Source organism: Python bivittatus, unplaced genomic scaffold (genome assembly GCF_059951505.1).
Source record: "Python bivittatus isolate LINGU-HERP-01145 unplaced genomic scaffold, Pbiv_v1 ctg000010_np1212, whole genome shotgun sequence".
In the NCBI taxonomy this organism is placed as follows: Eukaryota; Metazoa; Chordata; class Lepidosauria; order Squamata; family Pythonidae; genus Python; species Python bivittatus.
The window spans coordinates 4,799,194-4,816,622 of NW_028277029.1; the positions used below are offsets into that span (position 1 = coordinate 4,799,194).

The 17,429-nt window shown below is 39.8% G+C and overlaps 1 protein-coding gene across 4 annotated transcripts in view; it reads right to left on the minus strand.

Moving 5' to 3' along the window:
- The window catches only part of SLC2A13 (solute carrier family 2 member 13), a 140,286-nt gene that overhangs the window by 1,598 nt on the left and 121,259 nt on the right, over window positions 1-17,429 (minus strand). The window contains exons 10-11 of one of the 4 annotated variants that reach the window (XR_015798225.1): window positions 4,207-4,312; window positions 1,056-1,942 (exon numbers count right to left, since the gene is read on the minus strand). Coding sequence is in view for 3 of the 4 variants with exons in the window: in XM_088152356.1 (XP_088008482.1) it covers window positions 17,027-17,253 (227 nt within the window). In the remaining variant the exon portion in view is untranslated. Of the gene's footprint in view, window positions 1-131; window positions 1,943-4,206; window positions 4,313-13,192; window positions 17,254-17,429 lie in introns of those variants that run through there. The other 3 variants (XM_088152458.1, XM_088152410.1, XM_088152356.1) reach the window with 3 other exon arrangements.

Genomic DNA, 17,429 nt, shown 5'->3' on the forward strand with positions numbered 1-17,429 from the left:
GCAACTATAATAACAATGATTAAAACAAGATATATATATATATATATATTGCTACTCTAGTTCAGTAAACTTTACGTTCTCTATAACTGTTTTCTCCATCCCTTGATCTTTACATCTTTCTGTACCTCCCATTTTTGTTAACACATTATTTAATGTAAATGTCTCTGTAAAAACAGTACTTATAAATTTGTACTTTCTCCTTTCCTTCCTAAAGCCAACACACAGTGGCCCAGTTCGGTCATAACGAGTCGCTGCACGCCAGAATTTGTTGGCAAACTCAAACATTTTGTCCTCTTCAGGTGAGCTTGCGACAGAAGGAAAGGGATAGATGAATAAGAGATCCTCGTTTGTATGGGATGTCTGCAGCCGAAAATATGGCTGAAGACCCACAGCCAGAATTCATTTGCTACCTTGGTTTTAAACAATATTTAAGCCATAGTTTTCTGGTTCACCTCAGGGAATCTCTATGATTAAGCATACAAGAAGAAAGAGAGGAGAACACACTTAATCTTGTTATTTATTCATATGTCAAGAGGCAGTTTTCCTATTGTAAATGAATTGGATCAAAGACAATAGATTTCACTGTAAATTCTAATATTATCAGAAGCTATATTAAAAATGAAGAATATAAATTTCTGCATCTGAAATTGGGAGCCCTGAGAATATTCCTGAATAGTTATATTTCAGCCCTCCTTTTTGAAATGTAGTGACTTAATTCACCCGTTCTTGCTTTTAAATTTGGCTGAACATCTTCCAGTTTAAGAGATCGAGATTTATTGTCATTTTCTTTGTAGTTCTGTTGCTTTTAATTCAGGAATGACAACTCGTTTTATTTTTACTGTTTCTCCTTTAAACAATTGCTCCGCTAAGATAGGCACTTTCTAACCCATTCCTCCCTTCAGTTTTGCCCTATCTGTGGCAGGTCAGCCTGGGCTAGTTATGGTTGAAAGGAGCTTCCTGTCTTACTTTAAGGAAGAATCTTGGGTTTGTCAATATCATCCCATTGGATAAGGAAAGAGAGAGATACTGAAGGAAGAGATGGCTGAGAAGGTTACCATGCAACGCCTTTGACCCCTTTGAAGCATGTTACTGAAAAACTTAGCAGACTTCACAGCTGTTGCCACACTGTTGATCTGGGAGACCTTGTGCCTCAAGGATATGCGTGTTTCAAGTTGTGTTCTAAAGCACCAGCATCTCACTGAAATAAAAATTGACATTAAAGGAAATTCTGTATCAAGTAATTGTTTCCTATTGGAAATGTTAATTGTGCTAGTCTCTCGAAGGAAGAGCCCAACCCACACAGAGAGTATATCTTGGCTGTATTGTGGCTCTCTTAAGAGTTTCTCTCTAGCAGAAAGCCAGCATCTTGCAATCCCCTCCTGCAGAATCTACAAGTCTCAGCAGCTTCTTGGCAGATGCAGAATTTAGCAGAAACAAATAATCAAGAACTGCTTTTCTGAAGAGAGAGCGAGAGAATGAGAGATGGTGGGCTAGTGGGGGGAAGTGGGGGGGAAGAAGCATAATAGCCCCACACACACACACATACATTTGCTCAATAACTTTCTTGCTTTATCCTGGGTTAAGTTTAGCTGCCTTAGCAACAAGGCATCCAAAAATGAGATTAAAGCTTCTCCACCAACCAGGAAAGATAGAAATCGTGTGATAAAAACGTTGCTGTAGTGCTGGTACTCTCAGATTCTTTCCCTTTATTTGGCTTGACCATCTATCCTCCTCCTTCCCCGTCTCTCAACGGCATCTGCGGGGGGGATCAAAGTTCTGCAAGATGGCGGGCAGCCAAAGCCCTGCCCCTTTGGTGTGTTTCATGCACATGCCAAAGAGGCCTTCAGTCACGATGCCCGGTCTGCCATCTAGCAGATTTTGACACCTTGCCCGTGGATGCCACGGGTGATTTGGTGATTACCAGCATATCCATTTTTTGTTCCTGGAAGAAAAAAATGGGATATAAATAGAGACAAATATTATTTGTTACGACACGTAACATATGGTTTACTTGCAAAGAGAATCACAACAATATCACAAATACATCTTTGGTATTTCACTGGGCTTGATTCCTAACAACATTATCTAATAATTCATTCAATGAAAAAAGTCAGCAAAGCAAGCAAAAATAGTAGCAACAATATAAAAATTATGTTTTATTTATAAATATACCAAATATATAGATTTATGTCCTGCTTTTCTTCCAGGAGCTCAGAGTAGGCTGCATGGGACCACTCTTCCTTTTATCCCCATAACAATAATCCTTGAAAATATATAGGGCTGAAAGTCATCCAGTGAGTTCCTATGGCTGAGGGTGGATTTGAACCCAGGTCTCCCCAGGCCTAATGCAGCACCTTAATGGCTCTAACTCTTAACATGACGCGGAATTGAAGGGTATTTGTCAAAGGCAAGCAATGCATTCGATTTACGCATTTCCTAAACTGGCTTTGGTGTAGCAAGAGTAATACCAACAGATTCTCTCTTTAAAGACAGAACCATTGTCACGTTCAGTTTCCTTTTTTCTTTTTTTCATAATAGCAGTAGGCAGCTAAGAGCAGGGATGCATCACGTATAAGAATCGTTCAAGCTCCTTATTAAAACGATTAAATCAGCTTGTTGGGCCTGAGAGGCACAGATGGAACATACATGATTTTCCTTAGTCAATCACTCTCTCTACATTAGGACTGCATAAAGCTTCTGGGTCTTTCAGAGGTATGTGGCTGGCAACAATAAATAAGTGAAACGTTTCTCAGGTATAAATCCAGAATAAAGCAGTGCTGCAGCTTTTGATACTCTGCCAGCTGTGTGACTATTCAGGCATTGCTTACACAATTATCTTATGGTAGGACCAGAAGATGCATTCGACAGATGGGGAAAACTTCTAAAAACTCTGTAAGTGGCCTGGGCTTGTTTTTGTACCCACTCTGAATCATGACACGTGCTCCTTGTTCTTGCTCATCCATTCTCTTCCCAGCCTATGAAGGAATCAAAACTCATCGGTGCTCATTTCCCCCATAGTTCAGTCATCAGAAAAGTGCTTCAGCAGGTTCTCATGGAAAATATTTATGAACATCCAGCCTTAATGTGACAGCTGGTATTCACTACATCAGAGGCAAAGTTGGAAGGCTAAGAAGTTCCCTGACAAGCACTCCATCTTGAAAGAACTTATCCTCAAGCTGCTTCCTTGAATTTCCCACCTGACTTGGTAGGAAACACGGCAGGGGTGTCCTCATTCTCCAGTCAATTCACTGAAACACGTTTGGACCTAACGGGCCAGTCCCTACTTATTCACTCTGTTGGAGTGCGTGTTATGGAAGATTTAATATCTTAATAATTCCTAGTCCAAATTTCAAAGATCTCAGAGATCGCCGATGAATGATCAGTTGCTCTATATAGATTTCACTGAATATAAGGGAATCTCCATGGGGGAGAATTCCATAATTCTCACTGTTTCCGGAGGAGAGGTCAGTTTAATTCATATGTCTTCTATGTGAAGAATATATCTACCGAGTTAGCCTTCTCTCTCTAAAACGGATTGTCAGATATTACATTTTATCCCACCTTTTTTGGGTGGGCGGGTTATAATTTATTTATTAAAACATTTAAAGGAACAGAATAAATGACCACTTTAAGATTGAAAAAGACATCATATTTCGTAGAACACCCTTTTGAGGCGATAAGTGCAACTGAGCGCTTTCTGTAGCTCTGAATAAGACTTCTTCTGTGCCTCTCAACTGGCCATTTGTGCCACTCTTCTTGAGAAAATTGCTTCAGTTCTCTTAGGCTTGATTGGGTTTCTTCTCCCATCCGTGAGTTTCCGCTCTTTCCATAGATGTTCTATTGGATTCAGATCAGGACTCATAGGCCACTTCTGAACAGTCCAAGGTTTGTTCTTCAACTGTTCTTGGGTTCTCTTAGATGTATGCTTTGGGTCATTATCCTGCTGGAGGACCTGGCCTGCAACTGAGACAGAGCTTTCTAACATTGGGCACTACGTTTTGCTCCAGAATACCTTGATAATCTTCTGATTTCATTGTGCCCTGCACAGATTCAAGGCACCTGGTGCCAGAGGCAGCAAGGCAACCCCAAAACATTATGGAGCCTCCTCCATGTTTCACAGTACAGGTTGTCCTTGCTTAACAACCACAATTGGGACTAAGCAATACAGTCATTAAGCAAAACGTCATGTGACCACAATAGACTTACCTCACTTCTGCCATGGTTGTTGAGCGAATCACCGTGGTCATTAAGTGAGACATCACATAACCGTGAATTGTGGTTTTACTGCTGGCTTCTTCTTGTTGGAAGCTGGCTGTGAAGCACACAAATGGCAATCATGTGACCACAGGACGCTGCAACGGTCATAAACAGTTGCAAAGTACCTGACTCTTGATCATGTGACTGCAGGGATGCTGCAACAGTGATAAATGCAAGGATTGGTCATAACGTTACTTTTTCACCACCACTGTAACTTTGAATGGTTGCTAAACAGGGCAGTTGTTAAGCCAGGACTGTCTGTAGGGATGGTGGTCTTTTCTTTAAAAGCATAGTTTTTTCTTCTGTGAACAGAGTTGCTGTGACTTACCAAAAAGCTCTAATTTTGTTTCACAGAAGGACCGTGGCTTCTCAACATGCATTTTAGCAAGCTCCAGTTTGGCGTTTTGTGTCTGCCTTTCAGAAATGGGGTCTTCCTGGGTTTTCTACCATGGAAGCCCACTTTCAATCAGACAGCAATGGATGGTGTGACCTGATGTTGTTGTCCCTTGATCTTGGAGCTCAGCCAGGATCTGTTTTGAAGTTTTCCTTGGTTCTTTCTCTACCATTTCAACTATCCTTCTGTTGAATCTGGGGTCAATTTTCCCCTTGTGGCCATGTCCAGGGAGGTTGACTATGGTCCCATGGACCTTAAACTTCTTGATAATATTAGCAACCATGGTCATGGGAACATGAAACTCTTTGCAGATGGTTTTGTAGCCTAAACCTTTAGCATGCCTGGCTATTACCTTCTTCTTTTGCTCCTCAGACAACTCTCTGCCTTTCTTTCTCTTGTCCATTTACACCGTGCTACGCACAATGACACAAAATGCCTGAGTGAGTACTTTTCTCCATTCAAATCGGCAGAGTGAGAGATACTAATGAAAGAATACAGTCTGCTTGAGGAATCACTAAAACCCAATCATGTCTTTTAACTTCTAAGGGGTACCAACAATTGTGTCCATGCCATTTTCATTTGTTGTATTATTTACAATGTATGTTAAGTCATACATCAAAAGCAGTGTTGTAAAAAGCTTTAGAAATGTTGAGGAAAGGGTAGAGATTTTTTTTGTAAAATGTTTTCAGTGATGTTTCACATTACCAAATCTGTTCTGTACATCATTCTCCAACAGACTGGTCTGCCCTTCGGTGTGCATTTCGGTGTGGACTTTTTGACACCCCCCCAACAACACCCTGGGTCCTAAGATAAGGATGATCCATGGTGTGTTTTATCACTTTTTATTTTGCTATCTGGTGTCTTTAAAGCAGAACCTTCTATATTCTGGTTTAAACAGTATTAGTTACCGTGCAATTCTTCTGATTACAAAGAGACATGATTCTTATCTTACCAGGAAACAAGTCACATACCATGGAAACTTTATCCTGCAATGACTTTTTCTTGACAATATTACTAAAAAACACTCAGCATCTCAAGTCCAGGCAGAGGAAGCATAAAATATAGATAGCATCACATTATGAATAGAATTGGAAAGCACACAGGAATGTTGCATTTTATAGGTCAATTAAGAAAAAAAATGAAAACATTTTACTGACGAATTACAGAAGGGTCTGAGCATCTGTTACTACTATAGTATCTGTTGTGTACCTTATATATTCAGATATTAACCTATAAAGAATGAAACGCATGAACTCAAAGTTCTTTAAAATGATAAATACCTCCAGGCCCGAGTTATCAGAAGATAATAGGCAGTGATACCCAAGAGAGTTTGTCTGTGCTTAGTGATATGATTTGGGGAAGGAGCAGTTGTTCATACATGGAATCGTTCTGCAGCAGGAAGCCACCTAACTAAATAATCATTTCTGAAATTCAATTTGTTTGCAAGATGATTTGATTTCCAGGGCACATTCACACACACTCTTGTCAGCTGTGCTGACGATCTCAAAAAGGACTGCCATGCTTTCTAAAAGACCAGTTAAGACAAGGACAGGCTTTTCCTACCCACCCATCAAATGCCACCACAAAGGCTTTGAAGCCCTATCTTGCCCTCGGGGGGGAGGGGGGGAGAAGTGGTACTAATTTGTGAACTGTTAGTATCTTACAGCAATTTTTCCATCAAAATTACAGCATCTCTCTAGGACTACCTTGAATCACGGGACAGTGAGAAGTCTTCTATCTGTGAACATGTCGAGGGAAAATAAAAGAGCAAAAGGGGAGCGGGTCAGCAAAGAACACACCAGCCCAGGCAGACAATAGATGTAGTTCACACTTGCAAACAGTAATTCCCGGTGGCGGGATTCCATATCTATTGAAAATTCTACCAAAATCATTTGATCAACAATGGTTAGCCCACGTGAATCCTTCCAATCAATGGTTTGGAGTATCCATCAAAGAGTGGGACAACGTGGCAACAATGCCCCTTTGTCATATATTAGTTGGCCCAGATACATTATCTGATCATTTGAACTAGATGTGTGCTTCATTTCAAGCTTCCTCTTCTAGTGTGGGAATGCATTAAGGCTTGCGTTGGTGGAGAGGGCACGGAGGTGCCTGCAAGTTGGGGTGTGGTGGCCGTGGCCGTGTCCCCATCTCTGGGATGGCCCCTGGAAACATGCCAGGCTCGCTCAGTGGTAGCTATGCCACCAACTGTTTCCTAAAAAGCCATTTCACACTATTGGCAAGTGTGACTACCAGTGGCTTTCTATAACCTATGGAAATATAGATTCATGCTTCTAATGCACACAGGATATCATTAGGTAATGGGGGAAAGAAGAACTATGTTTACTCATATGCTTTCAAACTGAAGATTTATCTTCATTATTTGATAATCCAACATTTGTGGCCACAGGCTTATAACTCCCACAGCAGGCGTCATCAACCTCTCTCTCTCTCTCTCTTTATGCGCTATCAAGAGACACCAACTTTTTAAGCCTATTTGAAGATACAGCAAATCCAGTTGTCGTTCCCTAGGAGATTTTAGCTTACTAGCTCTGCTTTTTCCATCCAGCTGGTTACTAAATCAGCCTTCCACACAGTCACAGATTTTGTGACCCACCTTCCCAGAATTACTGCTTTTATAGAGGGACGCAGTCAAAAGGGGTTGCCACAATAATGGCGTGGAGACGATCTTTTAAAACCAGCAAACCGGAGTATATGACATTTTTGCGTCTAATTTCTAAGAAAATTGCTTACACTGCTGTGATTATGTTTGTGTTACCTTTAATTATAAAGCCTTTTCCATTAGCAAGCAAACCAGCGGGTCACTTTGCTTTGACGCTCTACACAGCTTACTCCCCTTCAGTCCCCTCTCCTGAAATCTCATTAAGTGATATGGCACAGACAGACCAAGAGGGAGCAGAGAATCGCAATCAGCATTTACATCCAGGCACAAGATTTAGCCATTTATTTGCCATCTGTAACATTCAGGAAATAACGGAAAATGATCAAATCGACTGTGGTTCGATTATGGGTGGACAAGAAAGTTTAAAAGAAAGAAAGAAAGAAAGAAAAGAGTTCAGGTTTGCAATCAGTTATGTAGCTGGTTCTGCAAACCCTGCGCATTTCATCTCAGTTTTTCCAACAGTGCTTGCCCGTGATGTATGGCAAAAGTTACTTGAAAGGAGGGGTAGCTTAAAAAGAAAAAGGAAAGGGGCAGGCAATGAACCTCTCCCCCCCCCCCCACACACACACACAAAAAGAAAGGCGGCCAGGAAGAAATAGTTCATTCTATAGCTCAACATGTTTGGAAAATTCCTTTATCAACTTTTTCATAAACCAAAAATGATTCCTTAACATTAGAATTTAAACTGTTATTTCCCCCTCCCTGCTCCCCCAAGTAAGTTTGCTAGCAACTTCCAATTCACGTGTTTTAGCTGGCAAGCAGCGCAGCTAAAGTAAATATATTTTTTTAAAAATGGGTCATTCTTAATAAAAAGAAAAGTAGCAGAGTAAGACATTTTTTCAGAGACCTATTAGGGATGTTGTGGGTTTTGTACGAGAATATAAAATATAACACAAGTAAAATAATGGTTTAAAATGACCTAACTTATTTTTTAAAACATGGATTTAATTAGTTTAGCCTCCTGGACATCTTTCATTTGTACAACTTAAGATAGTTCCAAATTATCTGACATTTTTAATTTAGTATTTTTAGAGATAAAATGAGTAGAACCCTCTGGGGAAATGGGCGGCATATAAATGTAATAAATAAATAAAATATTCATTTAAAAAAAAATTTTCTTTTGCTGTGGATTCAGAAAGTATATATTGCACTGAATGCTGGTTTTATCTCATTTTAGACATGGATGCTTTTTCATACATAAAACTGTGTAAGTGTAAAGTGTTTATACAGTTTTGTTTCGGGGTGTCCTTGATAAAGGAATTCTCCAAAAGAGGTTAGTCTTCTGTACAACAAAATCTTTCCTATTAGTGCTTGAGATTACTCTACCCGTTCTGTTTTAGTTTAAATATGCAGTTTGCCAATCAGATATTCCTGTCATATCACAAACTTAACTTGTTTGTTTTTACAGGTTAGGTTTGAAGTAGTTTAAGAATGGGATCCAAGATCACGTAATGAACACCATCTCTCTTATTTTCTTTCCAAGCCAGTAGGCCACACGTTGTGAGTGTCATTAATTTGACACAATTTTTCCCAGCCGCCGTGGATCAGACTGCTGGCTTCCTACAGCTAACGGTGGTGGGAATCTAATGAGTGTGTGCAGAAACAACGCATAAGACTAATCGGCATCATTCTAGAACTGGAAGGTTGATGCTGTATCATTCAGTAATATTTCCAGCAGCTCGCCCTTTCTGCATTGTATTAATATTATAGTATTAATATTCACGAGAGAGAGATACCCTTTGTGGTTCAGGGACTGTACTGTGACCAAGTGGTTCAAAAATTAACTTGGGCTGTCATACAAACCAAACGCTACAAAAGATTCTGTAATCAATTATCTTTTATTTTGTTCATTTACTGTTGTCAGACAATTTTTAAAAGATATTTATCTTTACATACAGAGAGAGACTTGAGTTGTCAGTAGAGCAGTTTGAACATAAAAACAGTCAACTTCATATCACTACATTTCCAAAAAAATATACACCACTTTTTATACATTATAGGCCTGGTTGCTGGAGAAATAAAAGGGCACGTGTGAAATGCTGAAGAGAAAACCGATGGCAACGGTAACCCTGATGTCTTTCTAAGTGGCAACTAACGGTGATTCATTCTTTCACTATCTCCATTTCATCTGTCAAGGTATATGCCTAAAATTACGCCTAGGTGAAAACAGGATTTCATGATGTGTTAAAATTGCTTCTGAACACCACAATTTCAGGATGAGTATATGTAGGGAAATGTACATTAAATGTTTTCCCTTGGGAAAAAAAATCTTCTGTAATCCCTTTCTTTGATATCTAATCTTCTACATAAAATGAACTTTTGGTTAAGCATCGTGCTCAATCATGAACAGACATGTGCAGTCTTCTACTCTCCACTGGTATGTTACCCAAAATTAACAAAAATGTCTATATACCCAGTTTTGGAAGGAGGGGTCAAAAAGAAGAAAGTATGCTCATTACACATGTCCAGTTCTTGGATATTAGATATTTAGCACATACAAAAAAGTTTGATATAAACTAGTTTCTTACACTGATTTTACTGCCTTGATTCCAAGGATAGAAGTAAGATTAGGAAATATATACTAACAAATCTGGTGGCTAAAATATTTTCATATACAGTACTTTTGAACAATAGCACTTGGTTACAAAAACACCACAGTGATGATTATTGGCACATTAAAAAATCTTGATGTGAAAATAATCAAAACAAGTAACTGCCCAATAGATTCCTATGTTAAATCTACATCATTTTACAGGACCAAAATCATTTGCCCCAAACATACAGTTTGTGCATTTTCAACACGGTTGCGACTCAAACCATCCTGTAGACCAGGCCAAATGATAGCTGTACACAAGGCGATGAAGACTGTTAGAAAATCACATTTTTAAACCGAAAAATGTGACTTGCTTAAATCTGAAGAACGTTTCAGAAACTTATAATCTGTAGCTACATTTAAGCTGTAAAGTTACCCGCAATACCACACTTTTTTTAAAACCACAAAGCACGTATTGTGCCTACCTACTTCTGGCCTGAGACACACCCCGAGAAGAAACAAAAGAAAAACGCCCCGATCAAAGTGATGGTTAAAGTGCTTCCCAGGTCTGTCATCTTCGTATCAAAATAAAACTATAATACATTCTTCCCAGCTTCTTAAACACTGATTTCATTACACTTCTGAGTTTCCTATACACAAGACTGGCCCTTCCAGCTACATGGCGGCTCCTGGAATTTGCTGACCAGCCATCCCAGCAGCCCATGTGGATAACACCAAACTGAAAAAGCTGCTGCGGATTTTCAAAACGAGGGTGAAATGGGACTGAAATGCAATGATGGTCAGGAACACAAGCAACTGGCCACGTTTAGCAGGTCCACTGAAAGCAACGGAAGCTGTACAAGAAGTATCTATGGATCTGACCAAGGCTCACTTACATCAAAAGACACAACGGTTTTCATTTGCACATCAGCCCCCTGCTGCCCAGAGTTAATGACTGATTCCAGTCTATCAGCTTCTTCCTAGAACTCCAACTTACTTGGGGAGGGAAAGGGTAGACCGTGGGAAATCAAAGGGAGCAGAAGCCTTGGGAATGGCAGGTAACTTATCTTTCAAGTTCTTGCCTTTGTTATTACTGTCTACACTGGTGTTTTTCAAACTTGGCAACTTTAAGATGTGTGGACCCCCTGGCTGGGGAATTCTGGGAATTGAAGTCCACGTGTCTTAAAGATGCGAAGTTTGAAAAACACTGGAATACACGTTGGAGGCATATGAATATGCTTGACAGGTTTTACTGCCTCTGGGAATCCTGGGAACTGTAGTTCTCATTCCTCCAGATGGAATACAAAGCCACAAATTAAAATGAGAGATTCCAGTCTTACAAGAGGTGAACCCTCTAAAATATGTTTAGAAATGTTCTATTACTGGGTTCAGAATATTGAGATGGGCCTATCTGAACTTCAATTTCTCCACCAAAAGTACTTCTTAAACAGAGAAAATAAAAACTGGGAGCCCCAAAAAGCTAGTAATAAATCAGATCAAATGTGTGCTTGGGGAGGGGGGAGGAGTTGCTTTAGCATTCTTTGCAAGTAGTATGGATTTTTGCAAGCCAGGGGACTCATGTTTGAATCTTTCCAATTCTAAAATGTGGTGCTATTTGTAATACGAACTAGAACTTCTATTTAAGGCAAATCTGATAAACTTTATTATATCTGTCCTAGATTAAGTCCCACCAAATTATGCTGAAATCCAGCTCCCATCAGTCTTAGTAGCCATGGCTAGTGATGATGAACACTGCAATCCACCAACCTCTGGAGGGTGATCTGGGACTTAAATCCTAGATGCACTATGCTATTTCATACATGAATTGCTTGGTAATCCTTGCTTATCTAATGTCAGCAAATATCTGGACCTAACATCTCAATCCTTTCAAATCATAGCAGCCTAGTTTCCATTTTCTATACAGGAGAGCTTCTCTACACTTAATGTAGAAATGCTTCAAAAAAGTCTTACATTTCAGTATTTAAGACTGCATCCATTTGATATGTTTATCAAATGCATCCAAAATAACTTATTTCCCTAAGTTTACTGAATGCATTTCAAAATTTAGTACTCTTAATTTTTATAATAGCTTATAACATCTTCCCAATGACCATTCCTAATCTTCATCGATGGTGGGCATCATTTATAAACATTAATCTAATTGGTAATTTCCCCCATGGTTTTAATGATTTACAATTTATTTTGTAAATTTCTTGCAAAATCAATTCCATTTGAAGCATCTTTTTTTCTAATTCATAGGACAATCTAGTTGGATAAAAATCTGCACTCAAAATATGTGAGCCTATGTGTTTGTATAAATGTCTCCAAAAGAGTTTTTCCACATAATCACATTTTACAACTAAGGAAAATACTCAAGAAAATAATGCACAGCATAAATCATGCTCAAAAAGCTATTGGAACCCTGAAGCAAACTGAAGGATTTTCATAAATTAATTAGAAGAAAGAGTAGAATTAAGCTATCTAACCTGGAGTTGGCTTGCTTTCTATTGAAAGGTTTCCTAATATCCAATCCAGTATAGATAATAATAAACATGATGGCTGCAGGCAATTTAAGAACCTGATCCATCAAGCAGACCTTCCCATCTGTGGATTGCTTTTGCTAGATTAAGACAAACGATTAGCAGCAGCAGCAGCAGCAGCAGCAGCAGCAGCAGCAGCAGCAGCAGCAGCAGCAGCAATATTTAAGATTTCTCAAATCATACTAGCACACCACTTGAAGCTCTCATGTCTGACTTTTTAAAACAGACTCGAACTCAACAGACTTCTAAAAATAATTAGATATTAGAATGATTCAGGTAAGTGTTGTGCTTCACCTTGTTCATAACTATTAAAAATAGACATTTTGGTCTAAGAAATTAATTTGATATACTGTAACTACACTGTATTTAGAATGTTAGATATGTAACATAGCTTTCTTGAACTTAAAGTATGCAAAATATAAAGAAAATTCTTGCAAAATAGAAGTATTTTGTCTTTATTCATTCATTATAAACATAGATTCTAAAAATAAAACGCCCAATTGAATAGGGCTTATTTCAAGTATTCATTCAATTCAGCATTATTATAAATAATTCTTATAACTGACTAAGGCAGGGCTAAATGATAAAGCAATATCAAAAGGAAGACGTAAACCAGGAGGTCTGGTCAGAAAAAGGGTGCGGTAGGTCTTGTGCTCTTGTTATGGAATTGAAATACACTGCTTTCAACTTCTAACAGGTGGAGGGCGGGGAGATATCAGACTGACTTTTAAAAAATATTTCATAAGAAGATAAAGCAGCATCCAAAGGGTGCATGGCTGAATGTGACTTGAACAAATGCCAGAAAAATTAAACGACGATGAATGCTTTTTGATTGACAGAAGCCTCAGCAGAGTCTGAAAAATAGGAAGGTTCATATAAACCGGAACATGATTTGCAAAGCACAGCACGCTGCTTTGTGACAATGTTTTATCAGAGCAATAATTAGGGAAGCCATGCATAATTATTGTTGTCCCAAAGTAAATAATTGGAGCAGAAGAGGAAGAGGAGATCACTGATTATCCCACTTGGCTTTAAACCGAAATCCTTCGGATTGCTGATCTGCAGGTTGAACTTGCCTCACGGGCCCCATTCCCACGCATGCCGGATGTTTTTTCCCAGATTAAGGCTTTAGGCAGGGACACCAGTAAAGGCATGTTTAAGGGCAGCAGTTTGGTTCACCTCCGTCACCGGACTCTGTTGGTCATAACAATGTGCTTGGAAATTGAACGTCTACGCTATCAAAGCCAGAACAAGGCAGAAACCAGTTTCGTCATAAAAGCAATCAGGTGCCATTTAGTCAGGAATGTGGCTGGCAAGAGGGCCAGGGTGGTGTGAACAGCGTCAGAACACAGGCCCCGCCTCTTTTCTATGGCCCAAAGGGGTGGAGCCTGCGCCTTCCTCTTTCGGTCCAAAGCAGCCAGAGCCCACGGATGTGGCTGGGATGGCCAATCCTTATACAAGATGGAGGAGATTAATTATTCTAAGGCAACCCTGTCCATTTAGCAGAACTGTCATGGAAAAGCTTTGTGAAATATAAAGGTTAGCTTTGACACAAGGAGAACTGTGAATAATAGGTATGTATGTATGGGCATCCTCATTTTTTATAGTTTTATTTTCAATAGTTCCTTGGCTGAAATTCCAGAAGGCTCCCCCACACCCAAAAAAATAGTTTGGCTGTTGAAACAGAGGCAGCAAAGGGAAATTAGAACCGCCGTACATGCCCTGGCAAAAATAAGGACTTGTTTTTTACAAGAGTGCAAACCCAGCATGGACGTCTCTGTCACTACATTTGATGCCATCGCCTATCTGTCTACAGAAACAGGAGTAAACCTTCAGAGCACTGGAAGAAGAGTAGCTGTGTTTAGATGTCCCACGTTTAATATTTCTGCCCTAGAGATATTCAATCCTACCCGTCACATGTCATAAGGGAAGTGATTTTTATAACCTAGGATCTAGTAAGATTGAGTGGCTCTCAGCTCCACCTCATCTAGGAATTTAATCTCATGTACTATGACAAAATGAATTACTTATTCCACATATTAATTCCACACATTCTATTTAGGTTCACATATAGCTACGTAGATACAGAGACCACAGACGCATTTACTCATATTCGGCAAGTTAAGGGATCATCATCCCAAAGGGGGGATAACCCTGTTTCTAACATCAATGTTTGAATGTAGCGCTAAGACAGAGCTGAAGAGGATCCTAGTTTAATGATCACAAGCAGGTGGACAGAGAGTTTGTGCACCACGGTCCCAAGTGTCTTCTCCCACTTGCAGGGGTATCTAAACTAGTACGGATGTTCTCCATTATATCTGAGCAGAAACTGTTGGTTTTCTGCTCCCCTGCCAAACCAAACTCTGAAGCCAGGACTAAAAGTTGCTGCCTATTCCAGGAGTCAGGCTTCAATGCGTTTGCTTCCTCATTAGTTACTGCTGGCAGGTGGAGTCAAGTGGAGCAACTGAGCTGTACGACTGTAATACCAACTGTTGAGCCAGGATTAGTATTTACTGAAAAACTATTCCTATTTGTAAAGAAGCATTTACATTTTGACGTGCAAATAAGAGGAAGAACGGCACATTTTCTTTTTTCTAGGATTGTTATTTTTAAACCTTGTGTTATTAAATGATGACTGACTTAATTAACCATAGTTAATGAGGAATAACATCATTGAAGCACTGTATGATTATTATTGAATCCTTAATTATATAATACATGTGATATGGGGCACACACATATATGTATATAATATTTTACTCCATTGAATGAAAGACAATTTAAGATGGTATTTTAATTTTTAATCAGTCAACTGTTCTTCTAGTTCCCAAAAATTACTTTCAAAAATATTTTTAGTGAAGAAAGTTATATTACTTTTTTCCCATCTGGGAGAGTTTAAAATTGACTATTAGATATGATAGTCAGTAATACTTTCTTCTTACTCTTTCTGTAGTCCATGTATCTTTAGGTGCATTATTTTCTTTTTAAAAATGGTGAAATAATGATTTTTTACTTAGTCTACGATGGATGAAAACACCTTCTCTTTGCTCTTCCCCACCTCTAGATCAACACTGGTGTTATTCTGAGAGAGTGTTCATCGCAAGTCCTGCAAGGAAATCCTAAATCACCGGGACCCTTAACCCTCCTTTTGCAGCTCCCAGAAATCTAAGAAATTTTGCTGTTGAGGGTCCATGGCATACTACCAAGAAGCAAGAGACTGAATTGCTTCTGATTTTTTTCTTTTTTTTGTGGTGGGGAGTGGTGGTGGTGGTGGCGGTGGATTAGTTTCAAAAGCTAGTAAGGCTTCTTTGAGATTTGACATAAAACCATGGTAAACACTTCCCAGATTCCCTCCCGGACAATTCACCCCCTTCTATGATGTTCCCGTCCTGCTCCCCGTGGCCCTTGAACACTGAAAGAATAGCTGCTCTTGTCCAAAAGATCCTACAGTCCTACAAGGCCTCAACAAGTTTAGCAAGCACCTTCCATTGTGCAAAAAGGTCACTGCAAATAAAGTCTGAAAACTCAGACCGATGGCAATGTTGAACTGCGACAACCTGATGGCAATAGTATCTGGTGCCTCCATGGAAGAAGGCCAGTAGAGAGGCTGTCTCTTGCTTTCTAAGAAAATGAAAGTTACCACATTCCGGTTCACCCTTCTCAGTCACCTTGCTATGCCTTTACTCTGAACGGAAGTCTGGGCTAATTCAGAGCCAAGCAAGTGGCTTAGAAATAGCCTTGGTGAGGCTCTAGCGCTGAAGGCAAGCAGAGCACCGCTTGCTTTTGAGATTTCCAGAGTAAAAGGTATTGCTGGCAACCTAGTCCATGAAGACCAACAAAAGAAAGCAAAATCTTCTCCACGGGCCTACTGGAACCCCAGAAGTTTTGTGTGTCACAGAACTCAAGTCGTTTAAAATGTTACAATCCTGGGATCTCAGATTTCCTTGTGCAAAGCAATGCTGGTGGGACAGAATTAGGTTTATAAAGATAAGCACACCCAAAGAAAGAGGCCACAGAGGAAGCTGCGGAGACCTGCCTTCTCCATGCACACGAGATCAACTGGCTTTTTAAGAGGAGTAGTAACATTAAAGTAAGTTACGGTTTCCACAAGCAGCAGCTGATTCTTGCCCGCCCGCCCTCCCTCCCTCCTTCTGCTCACTTGTAAGAGGTGGGTTACTTTTGCGCCCGGTCTGGGTTGCTAGGTAACTACTTTTATGAGTCATCTGGTTTCTGACTTATTGTTCTTCTGAGCATTTTTCAAGCTGGTCAACTACATGGCACCTCATTGATTGAATCTTGTATTGCGGTTTCAAGGACCTCAGCCATGCAGCGGTGCCCAGCGCAGGAATACTTATATCTCACAGAGTAACACCCACTTTGCAAGCGCTTTCCTTCTTGCCCATTCTTCGTTGCGACCAACTTTTGGCTAACTGATAAAATGATGTTGTATTTTATTTTTATTTCCCTAAATGACACGGTTTAAAATAGGAAACCATTTCCACACAGGCAGTAGGAAGGAGACCCAGACCAGAAATAGGCCGGCGAGGTCATTAAGAGCAGCTCCTTCATTATCCCTCCACCAAGGCTTTTAAATGATCTAATTGATCGGCAGCTGAAATTTATTCCACATCAGAAGCATCGTTGTCAGAAAGATGGTAATTGCTTCCCTTCACCCGGATATATTCAATATACCTCCCGTCATCAGAATCTGAAATGCCACATGTACATAGCGAGGTCTCAAACAAGCCTTCAATTTCCTCTAGTTTTTTTCCTTTGGTCTCTGGAAGGCAGCCGTAGAGAAAAATGAGCCCCACAAACGCAAATCCGGCATACAGAAAGAACGCTCCTGCGGTTAAGAAAGAAACAAACAACCCCCCCACAGAGTTATTATATGGGTCTTTTAGTCTCTAAGGCTTCTCTTAGATTCATATTTCAAAAATACTAAACGGAAGGTTCCATTCAAAACATCGTATAAGCTGAAGGACATCCCTGCAAAGCTAATATTCACCTAAAGATCAGGAG